Source organism: Tenrec ecaudatus, chromosome 12, assembly GCF_050624435.1.
Source record: "Tenrec ecaudatus isolate mTenEca1 chromosome 12, mTenEca1.hap1, whole genome shotgun sequence".
Taxonomy (NCBI): Eukaryota; Metazoa; Chordata; class Mammalia; order Afrosoricida; family Tenrecidae; genus Tenrec; species Tenrec ecaudatus.
In genome coordinates, this window is record NC_134541.1 from 11,509,704 (window position 1) to 11,527,917 (window position 18,214).

The 18,214-nt window shown below is 57.4% G+C and overlaps 1 protein-coding gene across 3 annotated transcripts in view; it reads left to right on the forward strand.

Moving 5' to 3' along the window:
* The window catches only part of ATP9A (ATPase phospholipid transporting 9A (putative)), a 134,404-nt gene that overhangs the window by 105,415 nt on the left and 10,775 nt on the right, over positions 1 to 18,214 (forward strand). For all 3 annotated transcript variants that reach the window (XM_075528536.1, XM_075528537.1, XM_075528538.1), the window contains exons 16-24: positions 1,189 to 1,281; positions 2,806 to 2,889; positions 4,774 to 4,944; positions 6,721 to 6,819; positions 8,130 to 8,219; positions 8,301 to 8,445; positions 9,215 to 9,279; positions 12,796 to 12,951; positions 17,653 to 17,717. In XM_075528536.1, coding sequence (XP_075384651.1) covers positions 1,189 to 1,281; positions 2,806 to 2,889; positions 4,774 to 4,944; positions 6,721 to 6,819; positions 8,130 to 8,219; positions 8,301 to 8,445; positions 9,215 to 9,279; positions 12,796 to 12,951; positions 17,653 to 17,717 — 968 coding nt within the window. The remainder of the gene's footprint in view (positions 1 to 1,188; positions 1,282 to 2,805; positions 2,890 to 4,773; positions 4,945 to 6,720; positions 6,820 to 8,129; positions 8,220 to 8,300; positions 8,446 to 9,214; positions 9,280 to 12,795; positions 12,952 to 17,652; positions 17,718 to 18,214) is intronic.

The following is an 18,214-nucleotide window of genomic DNA, read 5'->3' on the forward strand; positions in this document are numbered from 1 at the left end:
CACTGCAGCCCAGGTGGTACAGGGAAGGGCAGCATCCCCATCTCACAGATGAGGAAACTGAGGCTTGAGGGAAAGAAGGACTTGTCCCCGTTCGCACAGCTGGGAGCTGGTACCATCATAAGCGCTGAATTCCCGGCGCTGTCGTTCAAGAAGCCCTGGTGGCCTAGTGGTTCCACGCTGAGCTTCTGACTGTAAGACTAGCAGTTCAAAGCCACCAGCCTCACTGCAGGGAGAAAGACAGGGCTTTATACTCCCATAAAGAGTCCCAGGGGACAGTTCCACCCCGTCCCGCCGGGCCGCTGTGAGCTGGAACCTCTTCGATAACCCCAAGTCTGGTTTTCGGTTGGTGCTGCTGTGACACTCGCTGCCCACAGAACGTAATGGAAGTGACCTGAGAGCCCAGGTATCCTGGTTTCTAGCCAGGCCCTCCGACAGACACAGGAGGTTTAGAATGTTCTAGATCTGTGGGTCGCGACCCCTTTGGGGGTCGAATGACCCTTTCATAGGAGCCGCCTGATTCATGACAGTAGCAAAATGACAGCGATAAGGTAGCAATGAGAATTTTATGGTTGGGGGGTCACCACCACATGAGGAAGGAACTGTATGAAAGGGTCGCGGCATTAGGAAGGTTGAGAACCGCTGTTCTAGATCAACACTTCTCAAACGGAGGCGATGTGCCCTGCGGGGGACGTTTGTAGGAGAGAGCTCCTGGCATCTCGTGGATGGCAGCAAGGATGCCGAGACACATCCATCCCGTCATGCACAGACTAGTCCCCCACGCAGGCACCCAGCCGGGCTCAGATGCCAGCAGTGCTGAGTGAGGAACCCTGATGCCAGCCCCCGCCCCCCCCCACATCTGGATGGAGCAGAAAGCAGGACCCCTCTAAAGTGGTCATAGGACAGGGGTCCACTCCTGTTGGAATAGGAATAGCTTTGGAAAGCAAACAAACATGCAAAAGTTCTTGCCTCTTTTTGATCTTGCGTTTATCACGGGAGTGATTTTCCAAACGCTTTGAGTTGTCTTGTTTTCCGTGGCCTTTGCCCCACAGTGCGGGCAGCCCCTCACCTCACTTGTTATCTTCAGCCAGGCGCCAAAATACTGGAGCCCGCTCAGTACGCGCTGTTCCCTGCCGGCCGTGGGAAGTGGATCAGCTTGTTCATTCCTTCCTGTTTCCCCCCGCCCCCCAGGATGAGTCCACCGGAGAAATCACCTTCTACATGAAGGGGGCGGATGTTGTCATGGCCGGGATCGTGCAGTACAATGACTGGCTGGAGGAGGAGGTGAGCATGGCGTGGCAGTGCACCCCAGGGCGTGGAAGCATGGGCAGAAGAGGCAGACCCTTGGGGCTGGGGGTGCGGTTAAGCGGGGGACAGACGGTCTTTGCCTTGGACATTGTATTTGTCTAGGCACTTTAGAGAAACAAATCCACAGAAACTCATATATAAGAGAGTTTTATATAAAGGGTAAGTACACATCAAGAAAATATCCTAACCCAGTGCTGCCCAAGCCCACAAGTCCAACATTAACCCATATGTCCCACACCAATCCACAAAGTCCTCCTCCATCTCACAAAACACACACTATGTTGCCAACTGCAGGAGGAAAGCCGAATCAGTGAATGTATAAGCATCTCAGCGTTGTCAGGGGTCTCACACACTGGCTGCTCCAGCACCCAGGGCTGCATCGGGGTAGGTCCATGAGGCTTCTCCTCTGGGATGTCTTGCAGGAAGTGAGCCTTGCCAGCTGAAGCAGGGAACTGGCTAAGGCAGCTGCACCCTGGTGCGACCATCAGAAAGCAAGAGACCTGAGAACTAGAAAGGCGAGGCTCACCGAGCCATTTATCCCTCTGCCCTTCAATTAGCCCCACATGTGTTTATCGCCCAGGTTGGCACAATAAACTAACTACCTCAGACATCACCCTCACATTTAGTGGCTTATAATCCCAAGCCCTTACTATGGAGCAGTACTACTACAGCCAGAGAAACCTCTCTGGGCAGGTGTGGTCACCGTTGGCTGCCCATGGTCACCTCCTTCCAAGAGCCCTCATGAGGTTGGCAAGAGCCAGTGCCGTGTGTACCAGGGGCCTCTCCAGTTCTCCCTGGTGTGGCTGGAAGCCCCCCCCCCCCATCATGTCCCATTATCCTGGAAGTGACATTTCTTTACTCTGTCACTTGCCCTCTGTTATGAACACACCACTCTACCTGGCCCATTCCCCAGGGGCGGGGATTACACCAGGTGTGACTACCCGGAGGGGAGCGGGGCTGGGGGCTGCTTGCCTTGCTTAGTCTCAACCTCAAGAACTGGCAGCTTTGAGGGTGTGGGTGTGGGGTTGTGGTACGAAGCTGTTTCTGCTTCCTGCCTCCACTCCAGGTGGGGAGCCCACTTGGTCTTTTCAGTACACTGGTTGCCAGGCAGGTAACAGCAATGGGTGAAGCAGGCCCAGCTCTGTTCTTCAGACCCTGTCCACTTGGCAGGTTCAACCTCCTGCTACATCCTCCACTTAACCCGCTGGGGTCCTGATGCAGGAACAGCCCCCTCTCAGCCGCCCGTGATGGCGGATCTGCGGGAACCCACGCCCGGCATCAGCAGGTGTTGGTCGGTGTGCATTCTTGCAGCGTTGGTTCAATCTGGATGCACACACAGCTGGGCAAGGGGGCAGCCTGCTCCTGGGTGCATCTGGCTCGGGGGCACCGCTCTGCAGCCTCCCTGTGGAGGGCTTGTTTGGGGGGAGATTGCTCTGGGGGACCTTGGAGAAGGGTCGTCTCTTGGGGAGCTTCCTTGGCTGACTCTGCTCTGCTCTGCAGTGCGGCAACATGGCCCGCGAAGGACTACGGGTGCTTGTGGTGGCGAAGAAGTCCCTGGCCGAGGAGCAGTACCAGGACTTTGAAGTAAGCCTCGCTCTGACCCCATGGTTCCCTCTTGGTCCTTGCAGCCTGGGCCCCCTCCCCAGACACCTGGCTTACTTGAGTCTCAGGGTCACGGCATGCTGTTCTCTTGGCCCAGGAAGCCTCCCCCTCTAGAACTCCATGGCCCACGCCCCCATGTCCTGGGGGTGGGGTAGGGGCTCACCTGGAATGCCACTTCTTCCAAGAAGTCTTCCAGGTATGCCAGTCAGAAGCAGCACCAAGCCATCCTTCCCCACGGGCACCCCACTCTTATCTCCTTCATTGTGTTTCTCACAGCCGGCATGACCTTGGAGCACTGGTTGTTCAGTGGGTTATGTGTCGGCTGCTCACCGCCAAGTTGGTAGTTCATACCCACCAGCTGCTTTTCCAGAGAGATGAGGCCGTCCGAGTCTGTGAAGATAGACAGCTTCAGGAGCCCTTTTGGGTGTATGGGGTGGGGCATTCTATGAGGTCCTGTAGGGTCGCTATGAGCTGGCACCGACTTGTGGGTTTGGTTTTGGTGCAGGGGTGTAAAGACCTTCTTTGGAGGCCCACATCCTGCCTCTCCGGCCCCCTGCGGAGTAGCTCTTCCCGAGAACGGGAGTATGTCCTCGTCTATTCCCAGTGCTCAGGTTGGCCTGGCACCTGTGTGGGGAATTCGATTTGGATGATGGAGGCCCTGGCATGAAGCCATACATCCCGTTAGCGGTGAAAACCGACCAACTGGACTGGACCACCGACCTTCATGGGGCAGCGCTCTAGTAGGGATGCGCTGGTTTACTTGTGTAGTGTTGTCCCCTCCCATAGCCTGGGGTCCATACCTTCTTCACAGCTTTCTCCCTCGTAGAAAGATGAATGTGCACATATGTGAATGTCTGCATGCATGGACGGAAGGAAGGGCGGACAAGGTTGGGACTTGCTTCTAGAGCTCTTGACTTGGGCCGACCAGAACCAACTTGGATTTCTCCTATGTGCATGAATTCCTTGTCAGGTTTGGTCTAACAGGAGTGTGTTAGTCCAGGTAGACTAGAGAAACAAAATTCATAGATACATGTATATAGGAAAGAGTTTTATATACAAGAGCAATTGAATATTGAGAAAACATCCCAGCCCAGTTCAGATCAAGCCCATAAGTCCAATATTAGTCCATATGTCTGATGACAGTCTATGAAGTCCTCTTCAGACTCACGAAACACACGCAATGACGCCAAGTGAAGGAAGATCACAGGCCAGTGGGTGGGAAGTCTTGTGGACCCAGTGGTGTTGTAAGCAGCTCAGTGCTGGCAGGGGTCTCCACGTGGCGCCTCCAGCTCCCAGGACTCTGGCTGCATCAGGGTAGCTTCATGTGGCTTCTCGTCAGAAATGCCTTGCGGGGAGTGAGCATGTGTCCTGCCTTCAGTGAATTATTTATCTCCAATTGAGGTCATCAAGCGCTGACCTGATTGACAGGTAAAGTCCACCTCTTCACTTGTAAGTCTCAAATTGACAACAGATTATGTAACTACCACAAGGAGATAGACACCCTTGATACATTCTGCCTCCCTTCCTCTTTTAAGAGCGCATGCTTCGAATGGGCTCAGGGCATGCTTTTTCTTCTAAGTCTTTCTAGCCTCCCAGGGAGAGGACAGGCGGGAAGGGCTGGGGGTCTTGGTATTGCCCTTCCAAGGACGACAACGGGTCAGGGACCAGGAAGTCCAGGAGCTTGCTGGCAGGCTCACAGCCATGCGTGTGACTTGAGTTGCCCCAACTCCAGCCTGCTCGATGGTGCTGGGGTTGCCCCGCTCGAGAGGACGGGTGATGGGGCCAAGAACAAACAGCCCTGTCCACTCTCAGTGTCCACTCTCGGCATCACCCCACACGGTGACTGTGTCCCTTGGTCTGTCGCAGGCCCGCTACGTCCAGGCCAAGCTGAGCGTGCATGACCGCTCGCTCAAGGTGGCCACGGTGATCGAGAGCCTGGAGATGGAGATGGAGCTGCTGTGCCTGACGGGTGTGGAGGACCAGCTGCAGGCCGATGTGAGGCCCACGCTGGAGACCCTGCGCAATGCCGGCATCAAGGTGGGCAAGCCTCCTGCAGCAGCCTGTGCCCTGTGGCAGCCACAGCACAGCTTGACGCCCTGGTGGCCTGATGGATGCTGCGTGGCTGAGTGTGGGCCCAGGGAAGGCGAGCCCCTCTTGGTAGGGGTGTAGGAGGCCTCTCTGATGTGGGCAAGACCTGAATTCTCAACCAAACTCACTGCCGTTGAGTTGATTCCCATAGGGCAGGGCAGAACTGCCCCCATGGGTTTCCAAGACTGTCATTTTTACAGGAGTCGAAAGCCTCAGCTTTACTCCTCGGGGGGAGGGGGGACTGGTGGTTTCAAACTGCCGACCTTGTGGTTAGCAGCCCAAGGGTTAGTAACCCCTACACCACCGGGACTCAACTATAGCAACAAAATATACCCAGGGATACAACCGGAGGTCAGCAGGGGGCGCTGGAGGCCAGGCCAGAGTCTGCTGGGCCCAGCAAAGCATGGAGAAACTTAGTTTGAGTAAAAATGCATTCAGAACTCACAATCTGAGAGCTCCTCTAGGCATTCTTGTTGCCCACCTGGCTCCATCCACCCGCAGGTCTGGCCCTGGCCCCGGGTGCCTGTCCCTAGCAGGACCGGTGAGCAGTGTGGGCCAGACCTGCAGCCACCTGGGAAGTGTGAATCCAGCCCTGCTGGTGGCTCCTGGCATCTTGTGCACTGCAGGGAAATAGCGGGATGGTCCATTTCCCTTTCGGCCCTGGCTGTTTCCAAGCTGTCTCCTCTCAGAGGGTTGGAGGTGAAATTATTTGCATCTAGCTGTTCTAGGGGGACTTTTCCGTCTGAGAACTCTCTTCCAGAGCTGACCTCTGCAGGCTGGTTTGTAATGAGGGTCTAGGGTACCGTGGGTCACAGGCCCAGAAGGTGCTAGAACTTGGAAGTTTTTCTCTCCAGCCCCTGAGCCTGAGCAGGGCAGCTTAACACCCCAGGTTAGCACCCAGGCAGTGGCCGAGCTGGGGCTGGGGCACGGACCTGGGTGTGCCTGTGCGCTCCTGGGAATTTAGGTTCTTTCTGCCACCCCCTCCCAGGCCTGAGCCCCACCCAGGGTGGCCTGGGGGCTCTGTGCCATGCCTTCCTTCTGGGCCTCTTCGTGCTTGAGCTCTTGCTCTGACCCCCACCTCTCCATTCTGACCCTTGGCAGGGACTGGACCCTTGGGCAGCAGCTCAGCTTCCTGCCTCACAAAGGCCTGGTAGCATGTCCCCCCTCCTCTTCCTGTGTTTCCCCCAGGGCCAGGACATCCTTGGTCCTTTGTGGCCAGCCTCCTCCCTGCAGGGAGCCGAGGAGAAGCGGGGCTGGTGGGGAACTGGCAGAGCAGGAAGTGGCTCCTGGCTCTGTCAGAGACCCAGCTTCCGGGCCTGGCTAAGTCAAGAACTAACCACATGGCCTGCTGAGCTCACGGGTGACGCTGTGGAGGGATTGAGCTCATTTACTGAGGGTCTTTCTTATGTGCTCTCGACCCCCCTGTGTGCGAGAGAGAGAGAGAGAGAGAGAGAGAGAGAGAGAGAGAGAGAGAGAGAGAGACACACACACACCCCACACTTCCCCCCATTTTCTCTTTGGGGTTATTTGCTGCTGTAAGAAAGGCCCCCAGAACAGGGAACATGAGGTCCGAGGGACCAGCCTTTCTGGAATGTTCTCCTGGCTCTGGCCTGAAGCTCTCGATTACCTGAGTCCAGCTCCGTGGTTGAGAACACTTTGCCGACGCAGCCGCCTGGCCGGCCACGAAACCCAGCACCCAGGGCCTGGTCCATGTGCTCGTTGCAGGTTTGGATGCTGACGGGGGACAAGCTGGAGACGGCTACCTGCACGGCGAAGAATGCGCACCTGGTGACCAGAAACCAGGACATCCACGTCTTCCGCCTGGTACAGCGCCCTCTGCGCCTCTGTCGCTGGGGACCTCAGAGGCCCTGAGAGGGGGGTCGGGTAGTCTAGGATCCCGGACTGCAGAATGGATTCTTCCGGAGGTGCTGAGGGGTACCGGTTGGGCCCCTGGGTGCTGCAGACCCCCACACACTCAGCTATGAGTCAAGAGGTTGACTTTTCCTAAAGTCCCCCGGAGACCCCTGGAGAGAGGCCTGGCTGTCTACCTGCGAAGTGCCTGGGAAGAAAGGCCTGGCTGTCTCCTCAGGCACGATCACAGCCATAGATAAACCCGCATCTCTGCTCTGAAACTCACGGGGTCGCCGTGAGTCAGAACTGAAGCCATGACAAAGGGGTTTCCTTCCTTTCTGTGAGTTACAGCCCCATGTCCACGCCATGTTCTGGGCCTTGGGCATGGGGGCTGGCGGGCACCCGTACCCACTGAAAGATGCTGATACGCTCTGGCACCATTCCGGCCTCTCTCTGAGCCCCAGGCAGCCCTTGCCCATGGGTGGGAATTAGCTTCCAGACTCGAACACTGGCCCACTGTCTCCTCTCCCCAGAAGGGAAACTTCTAGAACTATCTAGAAGCCTTTCAAAGGAAGGTGGTGGGGCCTGCTGACCAGCACGCCCTGCCCTGGGGGCGAGCAGGCCTGGTCCAGCCATGAACTTACCTCCTGGGCCACCAGGGGCTCCATTTGGCTTGACCGAGCTAGGGAACTGGGAATGCACGGTCTCTGTTAGTCCTTGCACGGACAGCCCCACCAGAGACAGAGCCACGAGGGCCAGCACCTGGAGGGGCTTTGAGATGTCTTGTGTGTAGGGGTGGGGGTCGGGGAGGTGGCTCCTCTCAACCCCTGCCTTTGACCCACACAGCCTCAGGGATCCAGCAGGGCTCAGAGTACTGTGTCCCAGCAGAGGGGCTCGGAAGTTCGGGCTTTGGCAGACAGAGGTGCTTGCTTTTGCAGGCCAGGGGCCGTGGCCTGCACCCTTGCCCAGCTGGTGCCCTCTCTGGCCAGCCCCCGACGGCAGCCAGCTGTGAAGGGCTGCCCCGCAGGCCCATGCTGCTCAGGCCAGGGCAGAACTCCGTCAACGCTCCAGTTTTCCCACTGGACCCTGCGCTTAGCCTGCGTCTCCAGCGGGGCCTTGTTGAGTGGGCTGTAGTTGGCCTGGTGGGGAGGGACAGCGATGGGAGAAACTGGGGGGAGGATAGGGCCGAGGTGGCCCAGTCTCTGGGTGGGGGCACTGGGTGGCTGTGGTCTCGACACCGGCCCCCATTGTTGGCTGTTTCATCCCCCTCTGTTCCCGTCCAGGTGACCAACCGCGGGGAGGCCCACCTGGAGCTGAACGCCTTCCGTAGGAAGCATGACTGTGCCCTGGTGATCTCCGGGGACTCGCTGGAGGTGGGTACGAGGATCCCAAGGCCCTTCCTCCCGTAGCTTCATGCTGGGGGCCTGACCCACTGCTGCCCGCCCCGCCCCCAGGTGTGCCTCAAGTTCTACGAGTACGAGTTCATGGAGCTGGCCTGCCAGTGTCCTGCCGTGGTCTGCTGCCGCTGCACGCCCACCCAGAAGGCCCAGATCGTGCGCCTGCTCCAGGAGCGCACCGGGAAGCTCACCTGTGCAGTAGGTAAGTGGGGCAAGGTGGGCTCACTGTGAAGTAGGTAGGGGGTGGGCTCACCCGTGCACTAGGTAGTGGGGCTGGGAAACTTACCTATGTAGGTGTAGGGGTGGGATTCACCGTAGCAACAGATGGGGGCGGTGGATGGGGGTGGTGGCTGGAAAGCTCATCCATGCAGAAATGAGACACTCACCTGTGCAGTGTGTGTGTGTGTGTGTGTGTGTGTGTTGGGAGGTGGAGAGGGGCAGTGAGTGTGTGGGTGGGGGGAGAGGGGGAGGACTCACCTGTGCAGTAAGCGGGTCGCTCACTCACCTGTGCACTAGGTAGGTGAGGGGCTGGGCCCTTCCTTGACCAGCTGGTATGCATGTGTTACTTTCCGTGAGGTTAATTGCCTTCTGTGCCATGGTCTCTAAACGGCCTGGATGGAGCACCTGCCGATGTTGTGATTTTGCTGTTGCTACTGTTGCCCGTGAGGCTCTCCTGCTCTGGGGTCCTTCCTGGGCACATCCCAGAGGCCAAGGAGCAGGCCTGAGGGAGCTGGATCTGGGCATCCAGGGGGGATACTTTAGCCCGGCAGTACCCCTGTGTATTCCTAGGTAGAGTGGGGTGACCCCTGTCTGCTTCCTACTCAGGGCCAAGCCTGGTGCCCAGGAGATGTGGTTTCTGTGCCACGCGCCCACGCTTCCCGTTTCAGCCACAGCGCACCCCTTTTGAGCTGATGCTCAGCCCTGGCTTGCTGCCTGCCCCTCACTTCCTGCCTTCTCCCCGTGCCGCACAGGTGACGGGGGCAATGACGTCAGCATGATCCAGGAGTCCGACTGCGGCGTGGGCGTGGAAGGGAAGGTGAGTCTGGTGCTGGCGTGGGAGGCCCTCTTTGGGACGCCTGCCCCTTCTCTCTCCTTCAAAGACACAGCTCTAATTCACCTGCGTGTTCTCGGTAAGAAGTTCCGGAACACAGGGGCCACTGTCCCCTGCAGGCCCAGACCCCTGTCAGTAGCTCAGACAGGGTCAGATACTGACGCTCCCCTGGCCAATCCACCAGGAAACCAACCACAAAAGTGTCCCCCGTTTTCTTGGGGCACCGTGAGTGAGCGCCCTGTCCACGTTCCTGGGGTACGGACTAACCATGGTGGGGGTCACTGCACCAGTCAGTGTGCCATTGGCGTGGCCTCAGCAGCTGGGTGGCTTCAGCCGTGAGTGACCTTGTGTCGCTCCCCGTCTGTACCCCATCGAGTCTCCCGACGTCCCCCAACACACTCCGGTCTGCTTGTTTTTTGTGAAAGTCCCTGTTCACGGCTGCTGCTGTCCGGAGCTGTGGAGACCAGACAGTGACCTTGCCCGTCAGAGCGGAACTACCCCCGTCGGGGCTCTCTTGACCCGGAGCTGGTCACCAACCAGGTCTTTGTCCCCGGAGCCGCCAACCTTGCCGTTAACAGCTGCGCCTGACCACCGGGCCACCAGGCCTCCTCTGTCCTCTTTCACTCGAGACCGGGTGACACTCCGGTCATGTCATCTCGTTGGTCATAGTTGTGCCTGAAGCGCTGGTGGGAGGCGCTGGCCGAGCCTCTGAGGGAGACCCTGGAGTCTGAGATTCTGTGATGCCCCCCCACCTTCCCCCGTCTCTGGAGCAGGTGCGATTTGAAAAGGCCTCTCCAGCAAAGCGTCTTGTCCGACCCCCTCCGGAAGCGACTCCCTGCAGCTGGAGAGCGCTCTGGACCGGCTTCTCTGTGGGACGGGAGCACTGCCCCACGTCTTAAGGGGGCACTCGGGTCCCGTGGTGGTTGGTGTGGCACGGTCGTGAGCTCTCTCGCGGAGAGACGACACCCAGTGGAGTCACGCTGATGAGTAGAAAGGAGGCTGGCGGCAGAGGGGGTTACGCACGGGGCTGCTAACTCTGAGGTCTGCGCTTGGAGACGAGGGAGAAAGGAGGCTTTCTGCTCTTCTTCTGAACATTGTTTTATTGGGGGCTTGTACAACTCTTATATCCATCCACCCATCCATCCATCCATCCATCCATCCATCCATCCATCCATCCATCCATCCATCCATCCATCCAATCGTGTCAAGCATGTTTATACATTTGTGGCCCTCATCACTCCCAGAACATTTGTTTTCTACTTGAGCCCTTGCTATCAGCTCTGCTGTTTTTCCCTTACCCCCCCCCCCTTTCCCTCATGAAGCCTTGATAATTTATAAATTGTTATTTTGTCATATCTTACACTGCCCGACATCTCCCTTCACCCACTTTTCTGTTGTCCATCCCCCAGGGAGGAGGTTATATGTAGATCCTTGTAATTGGTTCCCCCTTTCCACCCGACTTTCCTTCCACCCTCCCGGTATCGCCACTCTCAGCACTGGTCCTGAAGGGTTCATCTGTCCTGGATTCCCTCTGTTTACAGTTCTGATCTGTACCAGTGTACATCCTCTGGTCTAGCCAGATTTGTAAGGTAGAATTGGGATGATGATAATGGGGGGGACGAAGCATTTAGGAACTAGAGGAAAGTTGTCTCTTTCATCGTTGCTGTGAGGCTTTCTACTCTTGTAAAGAATTCCAGTCCTGGAAACTCACAGTTCTACCCTGTCCCATCGGGTCGCTGTGAGTCGGTACTGACTGAATGAGTGTGTGTGTGTGTGTGTGTGTGTGTGTGTGTGTGTGAGAGAGCATGTTCTGAGGAACACTGTCCTAGTCGTGTGGTGTGTGTGTGTGAATAGAGCCTTATTTTACATCTGTTTACAGACACGTGTCTTTAGGTATGTAGCCTATACGAGCAGACTTCAAAAAGATTGTGGAAAGATGGAATCCATAGTTTTTGGGGAGTCCCCTTATATACACCTGGTTAAAATGATAGATGCGAGGGGACTTCTAAGCATTTGTGGGAGGATTCCTAGCATCTTTGGATTCCGTTTCCCCAGGGACCTTTCCGAAGCCCCCCTGCAGTACTCCCTTGTGTCCCGGAGGACTGGAGCCATTCCACACCACTCCTTGGTTGGCGGTGCCTTCAGTCCATGAGCTCCTGTGTGTTTTCCACACCAGGGCGTGTGGCACCATCGTGTCTGCTTCCTCAAGGTTTTATTTTGAAGACATTAAGCAAAAAAAAGCAAACACCCCCCAAACAACAACAACACAAAGCCGAGAGGGAATCGGGGGGGCCTGTTTCTGCTCGTCATTTTCACTCAGCGGAGGTCAGGGGGCCCGGTTTCTCTCCCTGTCGCCTCCCTCCCTCTCGGCTCAACCACCCACCACCTCCATCCATTGCTTTTCAGTCACCTGAAAGTAATTTGCAGACACGCTATTTGCCTCTTAACTACTTCAGCATGGATTCCTCCTGCAGACGCCAAGCACATATTACCATTTTCACCCCTCCCCACCCCCTGGGTAACATTCACTAGCAATACCTACTGCCCATCGCCAGGCTCCCCCATTGTCCTCAAATGTCTCTGTGGGCGTTATTTCTATTACCATTCAGGTTCCCATCTAAGATCACAAATGGCGTGTGTTGTGGGATTCTCCTTCCTCTTTGATCTAGAACACCCTCCCGCGTCTTGTTTTTCAGGAGGTGGATGGTTTCCTCTCTCTCTCCACAACCCCCCCCCCCCCCGTGCTGTTCTGTGTCCATCTCTCTGATGTCACGTCAGGAGACTGTGGTGTCGCACTGGCCCGGGACTTGTGTCTGGGAGGCATTTTTTAGGTTAGAGGCAGAAAGCCCGTGGGTTACCCCCCCCTTGCCCCCCTCATATGGACGTGAGTCTGCGTGTGCCTCTGTGCACTTGCACAACTCGGCGGTACAGCCAGGAATGCTCCACTTGCTACTCAGGAACTGGTTACGTGTTGGGCTGCGGTCCGCATGGTCGGCAGTTCTGAACCACCAGCAGCCCCGAGGGAGAACTCCCGTGAGCAGTGACAGTGTCGGAAACCCGCAGGGGGTCGCTCTGAGTCAGCAGGGACGCCGTGGCAGTGGGTTTGGTTTGCTTTAACATTTAACCACTGTCTCGCAGTTCCTCGGCTCTCTTGTTTCCCTTTCAGGAGAAGGAAAAGTTGTAGAACATCTATCTTTGAAGGATTCTTTGCTTCTGGTGTAGATTGTGGGGGTGGGGCTGGACCCCCTCTATTTTTTTTTTAAACTATTGGATTCACGTCGCCTCTGAAATTCTCTGGGTCAGAATGCTTTTTCTTGGAATGAGTTCCTTCTTTCAGATCCAGTGGAGTCGGACCACCCACCTCCTCCCACTTGATAAGAAAGCGCTTCTGCCTTGCAGCCTCCCCCGAGCTCCGTCCCAGGCCCGCTAGCTGGGTTCATTACGACAGCCCCTGTCCCTGCCTGAGTGTCGCTGACCGTGCCAATTTCCATTGCACCCTAGGAAGGCAAGCAGGCCTCGCTGGCCGCCGACTTCTCCATCACGCAGTTCAAGCACCTGGGCCGGCTGCTCATGGTGCATGGCCGCAACAGCTACAAGCGCTCGGCCGCCCTCAGCCAGTTCGTGATGCACCGGAGCCTCTGCATCAGCACCATGCAGGTGGGTGTGCGGGCAGTGGGCGCACCGCAGGTGGGTGGTCGGGTTGATGCCTCTGTTCAGGGGTCCACAGCCACACCAGGCACATGGCAGAGGGTGGGTGGGTGGTGGGGCCTCTGCCCATCCCACGTCCCTGGTGATGATGGAAAGATCCAGGGCTCTGACTAGGCTCTGCAGCTGTTGCCCCAGCACCTGGCTTAAGTCCCTCCCAGCTGGTAGACCTTGTCCTACATGCCTCATCTGTTCCACGGTGGCGTGGACATACGTGCCCCCAGAGGCTGCTGTGTCCGTCTGGAGCTAGCACGTGGCAGGTGTACTCTCAGGGCTGTCCTGTCAGGGCCGAGCTGCTGCCTTTCCTACTGAGAGCTACAGAGGCAAACGTTGAGGGAAGACTGCCTGGGGTTTCCCCAGGCCGGGGCCAGGCCAGGGCAGCAGCAAGGGAAACACCAGTCACGGAGACTGCTTCCCTCAGCCCTTACAGGGGATCTGGGGAATAGTGGTCATGCTGGGCTGCTAACTGCAAGGTCAGCCGTTCAAAAGTACCAGGAGGTCTCTGAACCTCACAGGGCCAGTTCAACTCTGTCCTACAGGGTCGCTTTGAGTCAGCATTAACTCGATGGCATTGAGTTTGGTTTTTGAGTCCTGACTGCGCCCTGGGCATCGGCCTAAGTGTTTACAGGCAGGGTCTCGTGGACGCCTCCTGCTAAGCCTGAGCTGGCGGGGCCTGCGGTTATCCCCATTTGACAGACATGGAGGCTGGGGCGCAGAGCCGTGTGCAGTGCCCTGTAGGGATCTGCTCCTCTGGAAGCCAGCACACAGGCCTGCTGCCCCCACGGTGGCTGTTGGATAGACGTGGCCCCGTTGGATGGGCGTGGTCCACATTGTGTGGGCGTGGTCACAGCTGGGTGGGCCAGGTCCTCATTAGAGAACACTGAGGTTGTCTTGGTCTCGCAGCTCTGCCGGCGCCCCGTCCCAGCAGAGCCTGCCTGGGCTTTGAGCTCAGTCGTCAAAGGGATGAACATCTTGCCACTGTCTTGCACGTTGGGCTGCCAACCACAGAGCCCTGCAGTTCAAACCCACCCTCTGCTCTGTGGGTGAAGAGGAGGCTGCTGGGTGCTCTCATAAAGATTTACAGCCTCAGGGACCCCGCAGGGGCCGTCCGACTCTGTCCTGTTGGGTGGCCCTGAGTCGCATCCCCTCCGTGGCAGTGAGACCGTCATACATTTTCATGAATGGACCTAGAGGGGTCTCCCCAACCCCCACCTCCTTCCCAGTCTGTTCCTCAGCTGGAGCTGTTGTCTGTCTGTCTGTCGGGGAGAAGATCTGTGGGCCGGTTTCCCTCCTTGGGCATTGAAGGGAGTTGGGAGCACATAGGCATGACAGATCCCAGAATCGTGTCCCTACGTGCCATGAGACCCAGAGCCAGTCACTGGGCCACCCTGTGTGTTGTGAAATGGAATGAGCGATAAAGCTTGCCCTGCCAGCGCCCTGTCTGCTCTGAGGACAGGTCGGGGACCAGGCTCACCAAAGGCGCCTTTGCCATCGGGAAAGGGAGGCCGGCCAAGGAGCATGCAGGCAGCGATGCCCGCAGTTGTGGGAGGGCAGTCGGATCACCCTCAGAGGGCCGTTCCACACGAGTCAGGCGGTCCCGTTGGAGCCCCACTGCCGCCTTCCAGGGTGGACTGGTGCTCACAGACTGACCATGGCTGGGAGTGCATACAGCTGAGGTAAGCCACCACCTGAGACCACACCTGGCTCTGAGCCCACTGGCACAGCTGTAGACACCAGGCTGGCTCATACCAGCTCACCACCGGCTGCATGTGTGGCCCGGGGAAGGCGCTTTACAACAAGTTACAGAATGAGGAATTGCTTGTCGTTTGGCGGTAACCCCTAAAGGTGGCCAATGATGCTGGGGTCTTTGAAGTTCAAGCCAACCACCCACTGCCCTCGAGCTAATTCCAACCCCTCGGGAGCCGAGAGGACAAAGTGGAGCAGCCCCTGTGGGGCCCACGCTGTGATCTGTAGGGAAGCAGATGGCCCAGCGTTCCCCTGAGTGCCTGGTGGGCTCAAACCGCCCACCTTCAGGCTAGCAGTCCAGTGCTTAGCCCACCGTGCCACCACGTGCATTTTCATCTTCACTGCGATCCTGGTTGTCATCGCTCCCTGACTGCCTTTAGAGCAGCGGTTCTCAACCTGTGGGTCAGGACCCCTTTGGGAGGCGAACGACCCTTTCAAAGGGGTCCCCCAATTCTTAACAGTAGCAAAATGACAGTGATGAAGTAGCAACGAAAATAATTTTATGGTTGGGTGGGGGGCGTCACCACAACCTGAGGCACTGCATGAAAGGGTGGTGGCATTAGGAAGGTTGAGAACCACTGCTTCAGAGAAAGGCTGCAGACACACCAGGTTCTAGATGTTTTCATGACAAGGTTCTTTCTCTGGGGGGCATGGCTGCTCAGCTCAGGCGGAGCCATTGGCAGGTGACTTTCTCCAGGCTCTGGTCTCGGTGGCACGTGGGTGCGAGGTGCCCACGTGGCTGCTCGCTGGGCCAGGGTAGGTGGGGCTCTCCAGGTGGGAGTGGAGTCTGTTTCTAATCACCATGGCAGTCAGCCCACCTCTTTGGTTTCAGCCTAAGAATTAGCTTTGCAGTTCTGCTCCCACACAGACATCTTGAGACTGCTGGCCGGAGCATCAAGCCCAGCTTCTATCTCCCCAGCTTAGTCTTCCAGGAGCCCTGGTGGTACCGTGGTTAAGTGTTGGTTACTAAACACAAGATCAGCAGTTCGAAACCACCATCCCCTCTGAGGGAGAAAGACAGGGCTTTCTACATCCCATTAAGAGGTACAGTCTCGGAAACCACACAAGGGCAGTTCTACCCTGTCCCATAGGGTGGCCGTGAGTCGGCATTGACCCCGTGACTTTGCGTTTGGCTTGGTTTGGTGTCTGGTGGTATAATGGGTGATGTGTTGGGCTGCTAACTGCAGGGTCAGCCCTTTGGAACCACTGGTTGCTCTTGGGAGAGAGATGAGGCTTCCTACTGCCATGAAGAGCTACAGTCCCCAAGCCTGGAGGAAGGCATTGGGTTAGAGCTCACATCCTGGGCACCTGGTTTGCAGAAGGCTCTGGATGACGGTGAAAGCCAAGATTCACGTGCAGGCTCCCCACGTGGGTTCAGCCTGGCCCGGGTGCGAGCAGCTCACTGTAAGACAGAGTGTTGGAGGCGTGGGCACCACAGGAGGGAGGCTCAACCCCAACACCTTCTCACTTGTCCTCCCTTTGGGCCCATTTTACATTTGTGAATTGTTTTTAAAAATTTTTATTTTCTGTTATCATTTCAGTTGTGATTTTTCTGTTTCCTTTTTGTATGTTTTTCTTTATACGAACTCTGCGATAGGTAAATCTAGAGAGAGGAGACGGTAAGTGGATTTGTAGTTTTCTGGGGTATGGCAAGGAGGTTGTAGGGGTGGGGTGGGGTGGAACGGGGGAGTTAACAATGAGCACAAGAAAGAAGAATCTGTTCTAAAATTGATTGTGGTGGCCACGGCACAGCTCTTTCCAATAACGCATCAACTCTGGAAATGTATGATCTGTGGACTATGTCGTCAACAAAACAGTTTAAAAAAAATTACAGCCTCAGAAACCCCCCAGAGGCAGGTCTGCCCTGGCAGAAACAGCTTCACTGAGTCAGAAATCGATTCCGTTGCAGAGTCTGGCTTTGTTTTTGCCGTGAAAGCAGCGGGTCTGTGTTCGCTCGTGCGGACTGCCCGTCACCGGTCTGTTTCAAAGCGGGAAATGGAGCGTTGTCAGGAAGGGTTTGTAGAGAGCATGGTGGCATCTAGTTGCCAACGCGGTGCAGAATGTCCTCTCTGTAACATGTCTGGAAATGCCAGAAGCAGGCCCCTTGGAGAGTCAGGTGTGCGGGCCTGATGGGGTGGAGATGCCACGCCGGGGCCAGCAGTGCCACCAGCGATGAGCTCACTCTCCCGTCTCCAGGGCAGCGCCAGGACTGGCCTTGTGCGTGCGCGGACCCCCTGACCTCGAGCTCACGTCCGAGGTGACCAGGGGCCCAAAGGGGAGTGGGGTGGGCATGGTCCCTGAAGCTCCATTCCCCACGTCGGACTCCTGGCTCCGTCCAGTCACTTAGCCTCATAGTCCTCATCTGCAAGACGGGGCTGCTGACCCGTCCCGGCCATCCAGTGGAGCCCCACGGGGACCACAAGACTGCCACCTCGGGATTCTGAGACGGCACATCTTTCCCGGAGCCGGGCGTTTGCTCCTGCTCGTGCAGAGCAGCCGGAAGCTCCACACCGCTGAGTTTGCGGTTAGCAGCCTGACCCTTGGTCACCCACCATGTTGTTAGGGCGCCCGATGCTGGCAGTAGCTCACTGCCACTGAGTCCATGCTGACTCGTAGCGCCCCAGAAGGACAGGGCACAACTGCCCCTGTGGGTTTCTGAGACTGTGCCCGATGACGGAGTGGAAAGCAGCCTCCTCTTTCCCTGGCGGAGCGGCTGCTGGTTTAGAACTGCTGGCCTTGCCATCGGCAGCTCGGAGCACGCCGGGCGCGCTCTGTGGGGTCGTGGTAGGACTCCGGTGAGAGGAATACGGTTGTGTGCCGAGTGGGCAGGTGGGGTTTGGTCCTGGGGACGGGCGCAGACGCCCCGTGGGTGGCCCTTCTCTGACGTGCCCTCTCTCCTTGGCGCAGGCTGTGTTTTCCTCCGTGTTTTACTTCGCCTCCGTGCCCCTCTACCAAGGATTCCTCATCATCGGGTAAGGAAGTCCAGGTGGGGAATTGGTGCTTCACGAATGCCCCTCCCTCTGTGGTGAAGGAGAGAAGCCAGTCTGTGCAGCTCCCACCCCGTGCCTGTGGACCCTCCCTGCGTAGGGTGCTCGAGCCAGATGGAGGGAGCCGAGGCCCCCAGTACCTGCACCCCTGGAGCCTGGGGGTGGCACTGGGTCAGCAAGGGCAGGATGAAGTCACTGGGGCCTGGGGAGATGGAGGAAGGAAAGGGGACCCGAGAGGACCCCAGCAGAGCTGCTTTCTGACTTTGCTGCTGTGAGGCGGGGATGGGGGCCTGGTGGTGGTGGGGGGCCGAGGGGGATGACTTGTGCTAGTGACACTCCCCTCCCCCTGCACCACGACCCCAGTCAGACCCACCGCGTTCCTGACCTGGGACATCACACTGTTCCCTGTGGCCCCTCAGGGTGCCTAGAAGGCACCACTCAGGTGGCCGGGGGGCACAAGGAGGTACAGAGGTGGGCTGGGC